A 15971-nucleotide genomic window follows, 5' to 3' on the forward strand; every position below is an offset into this window, starting at 1 on the left:
CTCTGTACTGTAGTTCATCACTACAAGCAACCCATTTTTATGGCCACTTTAATAGACCTTGTTCACAGCAGACATTTTGACATGACAAAGCACGTAAAGCACAGGTGTAATTGATAACATTAAGGCTGTTTTTCATTTAGGCCAGTCAGTCCCGGGGTTCTGATATTGTACATGCAGGTTCACTGCCTGGGACACACAATGAAAGAATGGCATTTTTTATAATTCCAGCTGTGCTTTTCCTGCTTTAAGTCAAACTGTGCTGTGAAAAAGGAGTCTTGCTCTCAGCCAAACCTACACAGAAGTATGTATTTAGGTTTGTCCATATACTTTTAGCCATTTATTGTCATGTCACAGCTGGAAACTCACACTGAAAGAAATCATAATGTATATAATTCAGACCTTTTTGGTTTTATTGAGATATAAATCATTATTTTTTCTGAAACACCGCTTTACTACTGTTGGAAAGTAGCAATAGAGAACTGGACTCACAATGTGCTTTTCTGCATTAACATAGTACAGAATTAATGGGAACATAAAAGGCAGCCAAGCTATTGAGAAGTAAAACGCCACCTGTGGGAGAGATGGTGTTATCAGACTCTATTTTTAATGATACAATGTGGGATTTACTGGACAAGTTCTGGGTAGAAACATATAGTACTGTACAGTCCCAGTCTTGGTGATGATAAACACATATAATTAGCTTTCAGTTTATTGTGATCTGAGCTGTGCCTCCCTGGTTGATCAGCTCCCTTAATCTCTTCTGTGGGGAGTACAGGATATTAAACATAGGCCACTTGTCCTACATTACACCAAATATAAGATACTGTAGTTTTTGAAGGACAAAATCGACTCTGCGAATACGAGCTACTAGCAATGAATAGAAGCCCCTTTTAGCTTCAGAAAGCCTTCGCCCTGCTTGTACTTAAACATCTCCTGAACTGGATGCATCCTTAAAGAAGAAAAAACCTGTAGATCTTTAAAGGTTGAAGAACTTCTATTTTCACACTTTACACTCCAGGATCTCGCATAAAAGTTTAGTGAGGTCTCACTGTGGTGAGCTCAGAGGCCATGGAAGGCACTTGACTTGTTTTGGACTTCATGAAAACACTTTCAAAGAGTATTTGGCCTTTTGAAGAGAGGTGACTGTCAGCGCTCTTTGAACCTGGTGCAATGCTACCAGACATTCAGCCTAATATCTTCACAGTGTTACCTACGAGTTGGAGCTTTCAGTTTTCATGTGATATTTCCATTAGTTTCTTTCCCCTAATGTAGAAGCAGGTGCTGGATATAAGAAAGGCTTTATTGAGATATAAATCAGTTTTTGTTTTTACTAGTATAACAAGATTTACTGTAGCTATATACTCCTTGTCATCATACCTCACTATAGTGCAGCAGACCATTTTTGCCTGTCACTGGCAATAAAAGACTTCATAGCTCATGTTGAGCTTGCACTGACTCTACCTTCTCTTTTCATAAAAGGTTCAATTTCAGATTTCTAGTAAAGAGGTCTCCTTAAGAATAATTTGTTACTTACAGTTGACATTTTATTGACCTTACAGAAACAGGTCTGGGACTCTAAACCCATGCTGGCAGCTCTCTGAGGCTGTACTTGGAGACAGTGGTGTTTTGCTACATGCTACAGTTTAGCAGGTACATGCTTTAACATGTTCATTAGATTGGCCTGTTAGAATGCTAAAAAAAGACAGAGGCTGATGGGAATGCCACTAGTTTTGCCAAGTATTTAGTATTAAACCAAAGTATTATAGATTTGACCTGATGGTGACGCTGTATTGAAAGTGAGGGATAACATCGTCCATCCTCAAGGGAACATGAATGTTCAATATGCCATAGCTGTCGAGACATTTCACTCAGCCACAAATCATCCCTTTATCTCCAAATGCTATATAGGAAGAGAAACTTTCCAGCAACTTATTTTAAAAACAAACCATGAAATTGTGGGAAACCATGTACAGTGCTCATCCATACATCCTCTGCTCTTATCTCTGCTTTTGAGGAAAAATGAGAATTTGCCTTCCCCCACTGTCTGCCTGTGCAACAGAGATCAGCAGTGTCTCAGCACTTCTTTGGATCAGGAAGTCATAATTCAGCCTTTAGGGTATGTAACTGTGTCACAAGTAGTATTGCCAGTAAATGAACTCAGCCTGCACTGTCAACAGTAACTGGTGGTCCCGCTAAGAAAGGCTTTGTGACTTTGTCCCAGGGAGTTGTGCTCACGCTGTGTTCTACTGTCAGAAGCCGTTCTGTCTCATTCGCTCACGCTCTCCATCTCTTAGACTGAGTACATACGCAAAAGAGGAAGCGTATCACAAATGCATGCAGACAAGCTTGCCTATGAATCAGAGAAGATTAGATTTGTTCAGCTCGCGCGCACACTCACACACACACACACACACACACACACACACACACACACACACACACACTTATGCTCCCGACTTCACCCTTTGTAAACTTTCCACGGCTACTACTCTGTGTCATTCCTGTTGTCATTCTAATTTCATCTGAGGAACCCTGCCAAGGCAATAATGAACTCAAGTCATGAGGCAGGGGCCCATGCTGAGTGGTTGTGGGTCGGCGTGTGCGTGCGTGTGTGTGCATGTGTGTGGCAAGGAGAAAATGAGAGGGAAGGTAAATGGAGGAAATTACAGTGTTAAAGAGACGGGCTGGCCAGATTTACGCGGGTTGTTTGTGTGCTTTGTGTGTATGTGTGTTTCTGTGAGCCGTGTATAACACTGTGCTGGTTTTAAATTAATCAGTGCAGTGGGGTGTATCATCTAAGCCGCTGTAATGTGTCGACTCCTTTATTCAATTTGAGCAGTAATCTTAGAACTCCCCGCTGGCCTGCCTTCATCAGCCCCCTACTACAAAGCTAGCTTAACTTAGCCACAGACACACACATAGGCAGAGAAATGCTAAAGAGATGAGATCAAGATTATACTTGAACAAGTGGAGCCGGACTAAATGTCCTCATCATGTGGGTATCATGGTCAAGATGCAGCAGATTGAGATCGTTGGCTTCAAATGAATACTCCTTTAGTTACATGAGGTAAAGAGATGACTGCCCTTGTGTTTGGCCTTTTCTCACAGTGAACTTCAGCACCATGGACAGCAGCTCGCAGTCACCAAACCTGTTTTCCTCTGAGACTTCACAGCGTTTGTCCTGTTTGAATGGAGGGTTTGCACCTTTGTGTGAGGTCAGTGACCCCTAAGTTATCTCAGAGAGCCACACCTGCATGTGGTCCGGGGTAATCTTACATGAGATTTCAGTTTCTGGATTTAACAGCAGGAAAGCAGCATGAAACATCTCTTCAGTGTCATTATTCTAACTGTGTTTACTCTCTATTTTCTAGTGAAATCAATCTCTTTTCCTCAGACTACACATTTTTTGCCAATTTCAAGGTATTTTAAAACTAATGGCTTTATAAATGATTAGTAAATCATTTACTTATGCTTTATGGATCATATACCATTAATAAGATCAAGTTTTCATTTGCAGGGTGGCCATCAAGAAAGATTAATAGGTCATCAATAATAGTTCAGGATCTTTTTTGCTTTTTAAGCCGTCAAGTGAACAGTTATAAGTCTTATAATAAATAAAGTCACAACTTTTATCAGCAAAAGTTATTAATTCATCTACAATTTTAAATTTTAATCATTCATTGATAAAGAGCTTTTAAAATGGCTTATAAAATAGTCTGCACTTGTAAATATGGATAAAATAACCTGAAGCCTTTTTTACAGAAGGTACGAAGATGGAGCAGGTGACCTGCTGGAGGAGGAGAAACGGCAGTCAGAGATTATTCACAACCTGAGAACACAAAATTTTCTCTGTTGTAAATGATTTAAAACTAATCTATAAGGAAACAATAAATAAATTACTTATTAATAAAACCTTTGTTACCACTTGTAAAATAACTTATTAGAAAGTTGTACAGAACTAATATGTCAGTGGACTCTTTGAGACTGCAGTGATCATGCTGCCTTGAAGGACATTTAGGACAAAACATTTCAGTGCCTCTGCTGGAGTAGCATATACATGAACATTTAGTCAGTGGTGGAACTATAAGCACGTGCATTTCTGGTGCTGCTGTTGTTTTATGCTGCTCATGTCCACTTTTTGTCAGTAACTGAACTTTGACTTTTTTCCTGAGGTAGTCCTCTCACAGTTGTGGAGTCACAAATGATGAATCACAACATCAGGCGACAGGCGGTTAGAGAGGAGGTCTGAAACTAGAAGGTTCACAGGTTTGACCAACAGGATGAGTTGAAAAGTCAAAGAGCCACTGAGCAAGGCAAAAGATCAGACTGTAGATACTGGGCTGATTGTTGATTGTTTGTGGCTTTATCTTCACTTTGTGTTTTTCATTAAACTAAGCTAAACTTTTTTCCATATAAAACTATTAGGTACTCAAATAGCCTTAAAATAACATGTTATTTTTTTTTATTTTACTTTGTTTTTATATAGAATATTCACAGTAGGCTATATTATTTGCTTTATTACCTTACTTGTTTGGTTTTTACCTTAACCATGGCGGTTGTTTAATATCTCAAATGTGTGAAAATGTAGGTTATGAGATTTCTGCCATCATGTTTGAAACCTGATGAAACTCATGGCAGAGTGAACCGCTCAGCATCACTCGACCAGCTTTACGCTTTCATCTCAGCATGATGACGACCCCCTTCCCACCACCACCACCACCCACTAAAGTGATATCACACGGTGTACAGCTGACTCTGCCGCTCCCCCCTGCTGCTCTACCCACCCCGCCCACCGGGACCGGCGGCAGCGGGTGCCAAACCGCCCCCCGGGACCCGCGCTGCGGACGCAGCCAAGCCGAGCGATGACACTCAGCAGCCGGACTGCCGCCTCGTCTCATCCGTCTCTAGCGCTTCACAGAGGAGGAAGATGCCGTGAGCTTTCCCACAGGCCCTCAACGGCACCTGGTTGTGAGTGAACCGGGGGGAAAGAGGTGATAACCGACGGTGGATAATGACGCGATGGTTCCGGTTGTAGAGCGAGCAAAGAGGGGCACCTGGCGTCTTTAATGACCGGCTCTGGAGAGGAAATCACCGGACTTTATTGTGTGTGGAGCCGCGTACCATACTGGACCGACCGCAGTTATAAAAAAGAAACGGTCTCTCAAACAGGTTGCTCAGATTTCCTTCCATCTGAAAGGTAAGGCATCATGGATTTACAACCGTCCGTGCGCCACTTAACGGCTCTGCGCATCAATTTATCCGCTTAATTGAGTAAAAATGAGGCCAATCAGTGATGTAACATCTGGTAAATTGACCTCCAGACACTACTTCAGTTAAATATGGGCTGTGTTTGTTTCAGGAAAGTATTGATTTACGTTTTCATCCTTCAAAGAGGTCGCATATACTGTAGTTTGACATTAGGCTACTTGCAATGATGTGGATCCTGAATTAACAACAATAGCTTAGTGGACAGTGAGGTGGGTGAAAACGTTTTTACCCTTCATCCAATTCCTCCTTATAATAATACAATATACAGTAGTCTGTTTGCATTAGATTAACATTTGATTTATAGACTTAAATGAACATTAATCTATATTTGATTTTGCATGATAATGACCACTTTCATACTGATTTCATGTGGTTTGTAGCTTCAAATCTACAAAGCATGGGCCAGTATGAGCAGTGACAGTAAATGAGTGAAGCGGTGGGTGAATGCAGGAGTGATGAATGAATGGATTCATGATGTGAATGAAGACAGATCCATCTGACTGACTTTCTCGCCCCTTGCAAACAAACAGGCTCATTTACTGTAGCTGCAGTGCTGACCACATCACTGCTGGGGCCCGAGGCGTCTCTCCACATCATGGTTATTACTGATGTCATGTCTTTTTTCTTTTCTTTTTTTTTTTTTGCTTTCCCAGGGGGCTTTGCAGCACTGTTGAGTATGCTATCCCCCAGATGGTGACTTCTACAGGTAAGGTGTGTGATTGTGCATCCTTATGAACATTGCATACCCGTACACGCACACTTTTTTTTGGAGATCCAGCTATAAACCATTTGCTACAAGGTTCTTAATGTGGTGTCTCTGATCTCTGCTCTGCACCTCAGGGATCTCGCTCTGGGCGAAATGTGCTCACTTGTGTTTCAGCTCTTTTCTTATATATATTTTTTTTCTTGCCATTTTCTGCACAGAATTTAACCCCTGCTCAGTCCACCAATCCAGTTCTTACACATTCAACCATAAGTGATCCAAAATAAATAACGGTGAGGTAATTAAGACTCCTTGTTAGCCACTCCAAAGACAGAAAAAGACCAGAGCGAGTGTTCGCATTGTCAGTCATATGGAAAAAAACGGATGACTGAATTCCGTTTAGACTATTTGAAAATGAAATCATCCACTTTTCCTCCCCCTCCCCTTGTTTTTCCACTCCTTTGCTGCCTTTGTTCCCTCCTGCTCTGGGTGTCTGTGTCCTAGATGTGGATGTGTTCCTCTCCTCACACGCTGAGATGAGTGCTTTCAGAGGCGGACGAGGCAGAAAAGTCCCGATTTTACTACCTGGCTAAATTGCCCTGTGATGGAAAAATATTGTTAAAGGAATGATACTTGAATAATTGAAGCCCCAGGGCTTTAAAATTGCAGGGACTCGCTGTGATTTCCAGCGCAAAGTCGGAGGCCACCTCAACGAAATATTCATATCATTATTTAAGAATGGATATATCAAGGAGCCACTAAGGTACTGCCACCCTCTCGCTCCATCTCTGCCCCCGACTCTCAGTGTAAGGTCTCTGCTGCTCTTCTATCTCCTGTTGTAAACTCGTCTCTCAGCTTCTCCATTTCCTATCTTTGAAAGGAATTTAAACTCATCCTCAAAATGACTTTATTTTAACAAGATCCTTAAAATGAAATGGTTTCAAAGCTTTCAAACCGATAACATATCACTTCTGTCACATAGTTTTATTCTATTTATATGTGATAAGTTGCAGGTTCTAGGTTCTCAAAATATGAAGTTTTGCTGCTTACCTCTGTTTTATATGATTGTAAACTGAATATCTTTTGCTTTTAAACAATTAGTCGGACAAAACGAGTTCCCCTGAAGACGTCACTTTGGTCTTTGGGAAACTTGTGACTTGAAACCTCAGACTTTTTTTTTTTTGCTGGAGTCAGGAGATAGCTTAAAAACTTTGCTTTAGATGGTGGAAGCAGTGGGAAACGGCTCATTGGCCCTGTTCAAAGTTAAGAAAATCTGGGGTTTACAGAGAGCAGTGATTCATGCGGCTTCCTGACAATCCACAGAAACTCCAGGAAGTCACTGATCCCGGCCAAGAAATACTTTGGCACATAAACCCTGTGAAACCACAACCATGACGTTTTAAATTCACAATTTGTGTATATGGTAAAGAAACAAAATGTAATGTGTTAATTAGAGAGCTTTAGTGGTGGTGGTGGTAGGAAGATTTTCTTTGTGCTAAGCTAAGCTAATTGGCTGCTGGTTCCAGCATGAGAGTAGTGTCAATCTTCTCAACAGGAAGAAAGCAAATAAACATAGTTCCCAAAATGTCGAAATTATTCTTTTGACTTGCAGATGAATAGGGTTTTTCTAATGACATTTTCCTTTTGAAAGCTTCTCTAATTTCTTTGGTGGTGCAGTCATCACAGCATCACAAGGGACAGAAAGCTCCAAATTTCAAAAACACAAACCATCAGCACATCATCCCACTTGAAACTTCTTAGAGAAGCAGAGTTTTTATCTCTCCAGGTTTTGATCAGCGATAAAGGATAGGATGTTTGGTGATGCCTTTGTACTGATTGTGTGAGTGTGTGTGTGTGTGTGTGTGTGGTAGCTGACTTGCGAGGATCGTTTCATTTCCCACAGAGAAAACAAATTAAAATGTGACACCTCCCTCAGCTGCCTCTCTCCTGCTTTTTCACTGTGTCAAGAGACGACAAAACTGCTAAATATAGTTTTGCAAGTGGAGTGTGAAACCTCTCCACCTCTCTCTCAACATTTCCAACACTATGAAGGCCGTAACCAGATGATGTAGCTTGAACAAAGGTTTAATCATCTCACTAGTTGTGTTTATGAGCATCGTTTCGTGTGTTACAGAAAGAGGGGAGAGGAAGAGCAAGAAAAGAAAATATTGATTTGTGTATTAGCAGGGAGATATGACTGAAAACAATATCCTAATTAATATAGTTACAAATATATTCTGTCATATCATGGAAATGCATGCTAAATCACATCAAACAGTTAAAGTAATGTCAATGAAATGAACTGTATTCAACTGTTGTTCATTACAACAAAGTTTACCAAATTTTTACTAACAGTGTCCTACTCCTTTCTTGTCAGTTAGGTATGTTAGATAGCGCTAAATACCAGGATAGTTTCCGCTGCCAGAGGCTCGAATGAGAGCTGTAGCGTATTCAAAACACTTTGTTGTTTCAACTGGGAACAAAACACTGCTCTGTAGTTGTTTCATTTATCTAATATTAACCCAGAATGCAAAAGTGAAATGATTCCAGCTGCTGAAACCAGTTTTAGCAAAGTGTGCTCTTTAGTTTTTGCTTGCTGTTGCTGGCAAATGCAACAGATTCCCAAGCTCTGTGATTGGACATTTGCTAAAGAATTCCTACTCAGTAGAGAAAGTTGACTTTTCTGCTCATGTTTTTATGTGTACAAGCTTGCACCACTTAACTTTCTCTTTTTTTTCTTTTTATCAAAGAAACAGATATTTTCTAATGGACGAGGTCTTTTTGTTTGTGCTGATAATTCTACAAACGAGGGCTACTTCATTTCCATCTCAACCTTGGAAAACCTCCAGCTGCAAGTCACCTCACATTAGCTGTGCACAAAATGAAGTCCCGTCCACATCAGGAGCCAAAGAGGGGATGTTGCTGTAAGATGTTTATGAACCTTCAGCCAATTGGACATGACCCACAGCCCAGTTACTTTTTGTATTAGATCATTATTTAAGACTACAGACCTTCTCTAACTCTAATAATACAATAAGCTGATACCATCACCATGAAGTTTAATTTAAGTCGATAAATATCAATCGTGTGGTAGAGTTGCTGACTCTCTCTCTCACTCACACGCACACACACACACACACACACACACAAACTGCCTCTCATTGCTTTTTGGCTACCTTCAGAATCCCTGCAAATCTCGGGGATACACATTTTCTTCAGGCCTCCTCTCGTACAGTGAGGAAGTGGAGCCTTTACTTACTGTCACTGAAGCCCATTTGACAGATACACACAGCATAACTTTCACACCTTCTGGTCACCTGGGACTCGTATACTTAATGACTTCGAGGAGATTTTTTTGTGTAGTGGAAATCGGATGCCTGTCGGATGCCCCCCCCCCGTCACTTCTCCAAGTCAGCAACTGACAGGATTTCTGCCAGATCCTCTAACTCCTTTCAGGGCACAGTTAAATCTAAGGGTAGTGTGTGTGTGCGTGCGTGCGTGCGTGCGTGCGTGCGTGCCTTCCTGCCTGCCTGCCTGCCTGCGTGCGTGCGTGTTTGCTCGGGTTTGTGTTGTGCGTGTGTCTCTGGTTGAATCAGACAGCTCTGAACCCACTGAGAGTCATACATGAACTGCTTTGGTTAAGATACTCTGACAGCGTTAGAGTTGAGTCTCCCAACCTCTGTCACTTGGCGTCTTTGTCTCTCCAGTCTGTTGGAAACTCTCTAATCTGAGGCTTTACCTCAACACTCCCTTTTCTAGCATAATTTGGTTGCATGTTAGTCAAAATCACTTATTTTTGGTTCTAGAAAGATTCCATTGCTTTGTCTGTGTTGATATACATCAGAGAAGAGGCCATCATTTCTTGCATAAATCTTCTACAGTAGCTTCAGCAAGTCGAACACAGGTCTTACATTGAATTGATACTGTAGACCAGGGAGGGGAATGATGTGGTGATGTGTGGTGTGGTGAAAGAGGAGGGATGAGTGTTTAAAGAGTGAATGGGGGACAAAGAGTGTAAAGAAGAGACAGGAGACATAAGGGGGAGGGAGGAGACGGAGATAGTGAGCTGGGGAGGGAGGAGATGGAGAAATGTGGAGCAAGAGAGACTTCACATCGCTTTTAACGACATTAACGTGGCCTGTGGTGTATATAATTTAGTACGATGACGCAATGAAAGATACTGCACCGAGTGAGCTCACGAGGGCGACTCACATCCTCATTTCAACACACTGACACACACACACACACACACACACACACACACATTTCTCATGTGATTGTGTTAAATTTGTCAGAAGTTCAATTGCTATCGATGTTAACTGATATGATTTATCATCCTAACCCCACCTTCTCGCAGTCACCTTGCGTTTCCATTCCGACGCTTAGACAGCAGAGAAAGAAACCTCTGGCCGGATTTGACTGTAGGCGAGCTGAGGAACATGTGGCTCCACAGCCAGGCAGCAGACCAAAAACCACCCAGCCCTAAACTAACATTTTTTTTAATCTTCTGGCGGAGGTTCTCCAGTTATGACAACACAACAAGTGCCAGAACATTTAAACCATTTCATTATACTCTAAGACGGAAAATTCACTGCAAATTACAGCCTTGGGAGGCTCGTAGCTTTTAGAAAATTACATTAATACACCAGTAATGAGAAAGAAACTTGAGTTTTTCTATCAATTTAATTTGGATAATTAAATGTTGTTCTTCCACTGAGACATATCTGGATGTTTCAGTTAATCAGCTCACACAGTAGATAAATAAAGTCGACTGGTGTTGTAATTACTTTAATGGCAGTGCTTAAAACGAATCATTCTGCCGGAGCGTAAACGTATAAATTAGTTTAAATTAATGTCAAAATAGCACATATTACTTACTGATATAAAAGGTCATTCTGTCAGAGTGCATTAATATTTAGATTGTCTATTTATTTGATTTTAATGTGACATATTCTGTATCTTTTCCACACGACTCATTAACTGCTTCCTGACATTGAGACCTGTTTATAAGATGGTCTGTTTCAGTACATTTACTGTGTGTGGCGGAGATGATTGTGTGTGCATGCGTCTTGATTTATTGTCATTTACAACATTTTTGCTCCTGTGTGAATCAGATCTATTTGTTAAAGATTAACTAGCAGAGCAAACAATGTAGGAATTTAAAAATCCCAAAGCTTGACTACTGTCAGCCGTTTAATACACATTGAATTGCATGTTGTTGTTTTTGGAATGGTGTAGTAAAAGTATCTGTGCTCATGTGTCTTAATGACCGTATCAGTATGCAACGAATACTCCTCCACACGATGACAATTAAACCTGCAACTTTGAGAGGCGTTTTGGAATCAGCTGCAGACAACTGAAATGACAGGAGATGCACGTACGCTTCAGATTTAGTATGCTACAACTATACTGCACATATAACACACCGGCCATATGGCTGGCGTGCACAGTGGGTGCTGATGCATTCAGCATGCTAATTCATCAGGTGTCATTTTGTCATCCAAAATAGTCCAGTTGGAATTCTAATGGAAGTCTAATGATGTGGAGTTTGCGCCGATATGGTGGCCTTATGTTGATGGATTTTATTGTAAGACCAGATTCCAAGCCATATGAATATCAGTTAACAGTTTTAAATCATAATTGTGTCAAAGTCCAGCTTGTAAAATGAGGATTTGTTACATGTCTCTGTCTCATATTGTAAATTGAATATTTATGGGGCACTTTGAAGTTCATCACTTAAGGCTCTGGCAGCTTGTAACAGTTACCAGTCATTATTTTCAACATTTAAAATGCCTAACGATTATTTGATTTAATGATAGAGCAGATTAATCACCAATGAAAATAATCGTTAGCTGCAGCTCTGTATCTCTCTCCAGTTCACCATTTCCTCCTCTTTCTCTTCTTGCAGGAGTTCCAGTGAGAGGAAGTTTAGAGAGCGATACTCCACAGGCCTGTCATGGTTTCCTACCTTCTCACACTCCTCCATCTCTGCATCTCCCGCTGTCTTCTAATGTGAGTGTCGATGTCTTCCTCCAGAACCCAGACATTTCTGTGCTTATTAGCTGAGTTTATGGGAGTTAGATGAGACGAGCGATGCCGCTTTCCTGCAGTTCAGCTCGGGGTGAATAGCTTGGCTTAGCATAAACCCTTGAAGCAAGGGGGAAACGGCTACTGTGGCCTGGCTCCCACCAAAGTTCAAAAACACATCTCATTTAATGTGATATGTTGCAACCATCTCACTGAACAACACTTTCTGTACCTCTGCTGTGTTAAATAGTAGTATTCTATGTGGTTCATTTACAAGTGGAACAGACACAAACACACTGTGAATTGCTGATTTTAAATCAGCTACATTCTTTGTATCGATGGCTCATACTGGACTTTATTCAGTGTAGATGTAAATGCCAGCTGGTGGTTTTCAAGACATTTCGAAATCAGTTTGCTGACTGTTTTTTTTTACCAAGAGTTATGTCGTAACTGTCAGAAATTCCCAATATCTCTGACTCTGCTTGAGCAATGTTGTGTGGTATTAATGCACAGACGAAAGAGTGGTATCAGCCATCTCATGCCACTCTCTGGGAAAAAGTGAATATGTGGAAAAGCAGAACGAGTCCGCGGGGCGTGACGACTCAGTGGTTGGATGAAAATGAAAATAACGTGAACCCAACACAATACCTTTTGGGAGATGTTTGGGGCAATGTGTTGAACAGCTCTCTCCACCATTTCTTATTTTATTTGTGGTGATGTAATTTTGGATATCAGGATTTTATAGTTAAATTTTCTCGTTTTCTATTTCTTTTCTGTCTTTCAACATCCTTTGGAACTTTTAATGTCTGTAATCTGTAAACGTATCGTATTGCATCGTCAAAACACCAAATGAGGGATGATTGGTGTTCATCCCTCCTGTAGAGTCTTACACTGGTAGAATTTATGAAAGATTTATTAAGGTCCATTGAAGCTGCTCTGCAGGTTCATGGAGGCCCAGCATCTCACTAACACACTTAATGTTGTTTTTTTCCTTTCATTTATCGCCCATCTGTATCTGTGAGGCCTGAAACAACCGCAGCTGTCTGAGAACAGCTGCATGATAACCAGCCAGTTACAACATGTTTCATCAGTTGCAGTTACATCATGATGGTACATGAATACTCATTTAGCCTACACTGGTTATCATTGCAGGCATTATAGAAACCTTTTGTTGGACCTAAGTATGCAGAATATTCTCCAGCAGTACTAAATATCCAGATGTTCGATAGGCTCGTTCAGAGTCTCTATTTCTCTGTCTATAAATTTCTGTCTTTGTCGCTCTCCATCTTTCTCTCTCTCTCTCTCTCTCTTGCTTTCATCTCTCTCTGTGTCACTCTGAAGGGTTTGATGGAGAGCTGGTCGAATGTCAGCGGGAACTATTGTTATATCCGGAGGAATTCTCGCCGGAGTGATACTGCTGTGCATTGTAGCAGTGCTCTGTTACTGTAGACTCCAGGTATCACTGTGTGGCTGTGGGTGCATGGATTTGAAGTTTGACAAGAGGATTTTCTTTTTAACCAAAACATTCTGACACTGTTGCATATTAAAGCTTTAGATAGATGATCTCTAAAAAAAAAAAAAAAAGAAAGAAAAAAAAACGATCTTAGTGATCTGTGAATATCAAGAGAAGTTTGAAATGAGTGAAATGAAGATAAGATTAAAAAATGAACTGATCCTAATCCTGTTATGTACGCGCACCAAGTTTTTATTTTAATCTTTCCTATTGTTTCAGATGGTTCTTTTTGGGGTAGAATCACTACAATACTTTTCATGATGCATTTTGGGTACAATATATACACACAGATTCATGCATGTGCTCTATTGTATAGTTTTTACTATACAGTATCTTTTAGAATACTAAAGCTGCAACCCCTCTGGCTCACACTCTCTCTCCCTTGTCCACCTCTAAAGTATTACTGCTGTAAGAAGAATGATTCTGAGGTGGACATGGGCTCCGTGGTGGGAGCGGACCCTCTCTCTCACTTTCCCTGCAACGCCTGCAACGCTCTCGCCATGGACGGCGCGACTATCACCCCTGTCTCTCTGGATCAGCTGGACACAGGCTCTCACCACAACCACTGCCCCACCTGTTCGCCGTACCCCCTCCGTTCTGGACTCACAGACGACATGCGTAACGGAGGGGAGCGGCTCGGCTTCCATACCTACTACGAGAACCCGTCCGTCTCTCTCCCCTTGTCCGCCAACCCGCAGGGCTCCTCCCCTCTGAGTTACTACAGTCCCACGGACATGTTTCCTCCCCCGCCTCGCCCATACAGCACCCAGGTCTGACCTCTGCTGCACCATGACGACACACTCAAACACGTAAAAGACGTTACTCTCACACACCTGACACTTACACATCGAGCACATGCCCTTTTGTTTGGGACTGAATTCAGGTGATGGATTACGATACAGCACAATTACACCCACATACCCATGTTACTGCACATGCTCACTTCAGCCACAGATTCATCCAAGGGGTTGACCCATAAACTGAACAGAGCCTCAGTGTGGGCAACAAATCCACTGAGCAGCCCTTGTGGAGCTGCAGACGGCAGCGTAACGTGTGTGTGTGTGTGTGTGTGTGTGTGTTAGATCAGCAGGGATGTGGTACAACACTCTAGTACAGCCTCAATTTGTTCCGTACAGCGCCAAATCACACGTGCCACTAGAATGTGTCTTTGGTAAATTGGATGATTACAGGTGTGAGCACATCTGCACTGGTGCAGTCATTCAAGACACATATGAAGGTAGTCAGGGACACGTTTGGCCACGCATGTACTGTATAGTGTGAACGCAAAAGGGCCCCCCACCCACCCTCCCCCACGCACACAGAAAAACAGCCAAGTCATTTTTCTTGTGTAGGTGCTAGAGATGCAAATTTGAAGCAGTTCCCATCAGCCATGTTAACGATCAATTACAGTTTGATTAACTGATGTTTGCTGTTTTTGCTCCAAACCCAAAGGAATTTTACAGTTTGAGTCATGAATGAAATAAAACAATATAACTTAGATTCCACTTAAATTTTCTGGTTATGCTTTCTTTTTCCTTTTTCCCTATTATCTGTATCATTTTCAAATAATTTATGTGAGGACATTTTCTGGATATAACAATGTATTTTAGTAGAAACTATAAGAAAAATAGGAATTTCCTAGAAAGAAAAAAAATGAAGGTACAAAAACCAAGTAAATATTTATTGCGTGTCCATTTATTATTGGTAACATTCTTCACTTACAGTGTGTTGAGTTGTATGCTTGCCTCTTCACATTTTCTGCCTGTTCAGCTGATCTGCTAGCACTGACTAACTAAATAACTTCTGCTAGCAATTCATGAGTGTGTTTACTTGAACATAGTCTCTTTTCCCTGTAAATGACACAGATTTACATCAACCTATTAGGAAACTTAGTGGGAAAGTATCAGGAAATCACGTGGCCATAAAAGAAAGCAAATGTTTGTGCCTTTGCTCTAGTTGCTGTTATTCTCAAATGACACTAACAAAATAAATATAAAAAAATAAATTAAGACACAGTAATTCTACACAATTTACAGGATCAGTTAGATTTGATTAAAACATATCTGAATGAGTTGATTTTTGTTTGTCAAACACCTTGGATAAAATGTCCACAAAGTCCATTTACCTATAGCAGGTTCTGAATAGCCACGGAAATCCCCTTTCCTTCATTTTTTTTCGGTTTAGCACCAAAAAAAGTTTTTTTTACACACAAACTCAAATCGCAAGTCAAAGTCAAATTTTAGTTATTTATCATAAATTTGCATCCGGTGGTGTTATGTGTGAGGTGAAATCTGATCACAAGGAGACATCGCTGAAACACACTGTGATGACAGGTATTAGCTTGTAGCTTGATTTAGCTTTTTTTGTGAACATACAGTATCTGGTTTCAAAAATCCAGAGACTAAAACCCGGATCACTATCACTTCTTTAGTTTCTGTTGCGACCTCCTGAATCCCCCCC

The 15971-nt window shown here is 41.0% G+C and overlaps 1 protein-coding gene across 1 annotated transcript; it reads left to right on the forward strand.

Annotated features, from left to right (window-relative positions):
* The first annotated feature begins 11885 nt into the window (after positions 1 to 11885).
* LOC111670165 (protein FAM163A-like) lies at positions 11886 to 14520 on the forward strand. The gene is made up of 3 exons (XM_023426774.2): positions 11886 to 11983; positions 13340 to 13454; positions 13910 to 14520. The coding sequence occupies exons 2-3, from the start codon at positions 13362 to 13364 to the stop codon at positions 14285 to 14287; spliced, it is 471 nt and encodes a 156-aa protein (XP_023282542.1). The 5' UTR covers positions 11886 to 11983; positions 13340 to 13361; the 3' UTR covers positions 14288 to 14520.
* Positions 14521 to 15971: the final 1451 nt, after the last annotated feature.

The sequence above is a fragment of the Seriola lalandi genome, unplaced genomic scaffold (genome assembly GCF_002814215.2).
Source record: "Seriola lalandi dorsalis isolate HSWRI2012SDOR001 ecotype SW California unplaced genomic scaffold, Sedor1 jcf7180002054838, whole genome shotgun sequence".
In the NCBI taxonomy this organism is placed as follows: domain Eukaryota; kingdom Metazoa; phylum Chordata; class Actinopteri; order Carangiformes; family Carangidae; genus Seriola; species Seriola lalandi.

What these genes read in the sequence shown, in the direction of transcription:
- LOC111670165 (XM_023426774.2), top strand. Translation starts at nt 13,362, where the DNA reads ATGTCAGCGGGAACTATTGTTATATCCGGAGGAATTCTCGCCGGAGTG. An exon ending in TCTGTTACTGTAGACTCCAG is followed by an intron (nt 13,455 to 13,909) that starts GTATCACTGTGT and finishes CCACCTCTAAAG; the next exon opens with TATTACTGCTGTAAGAAGAA.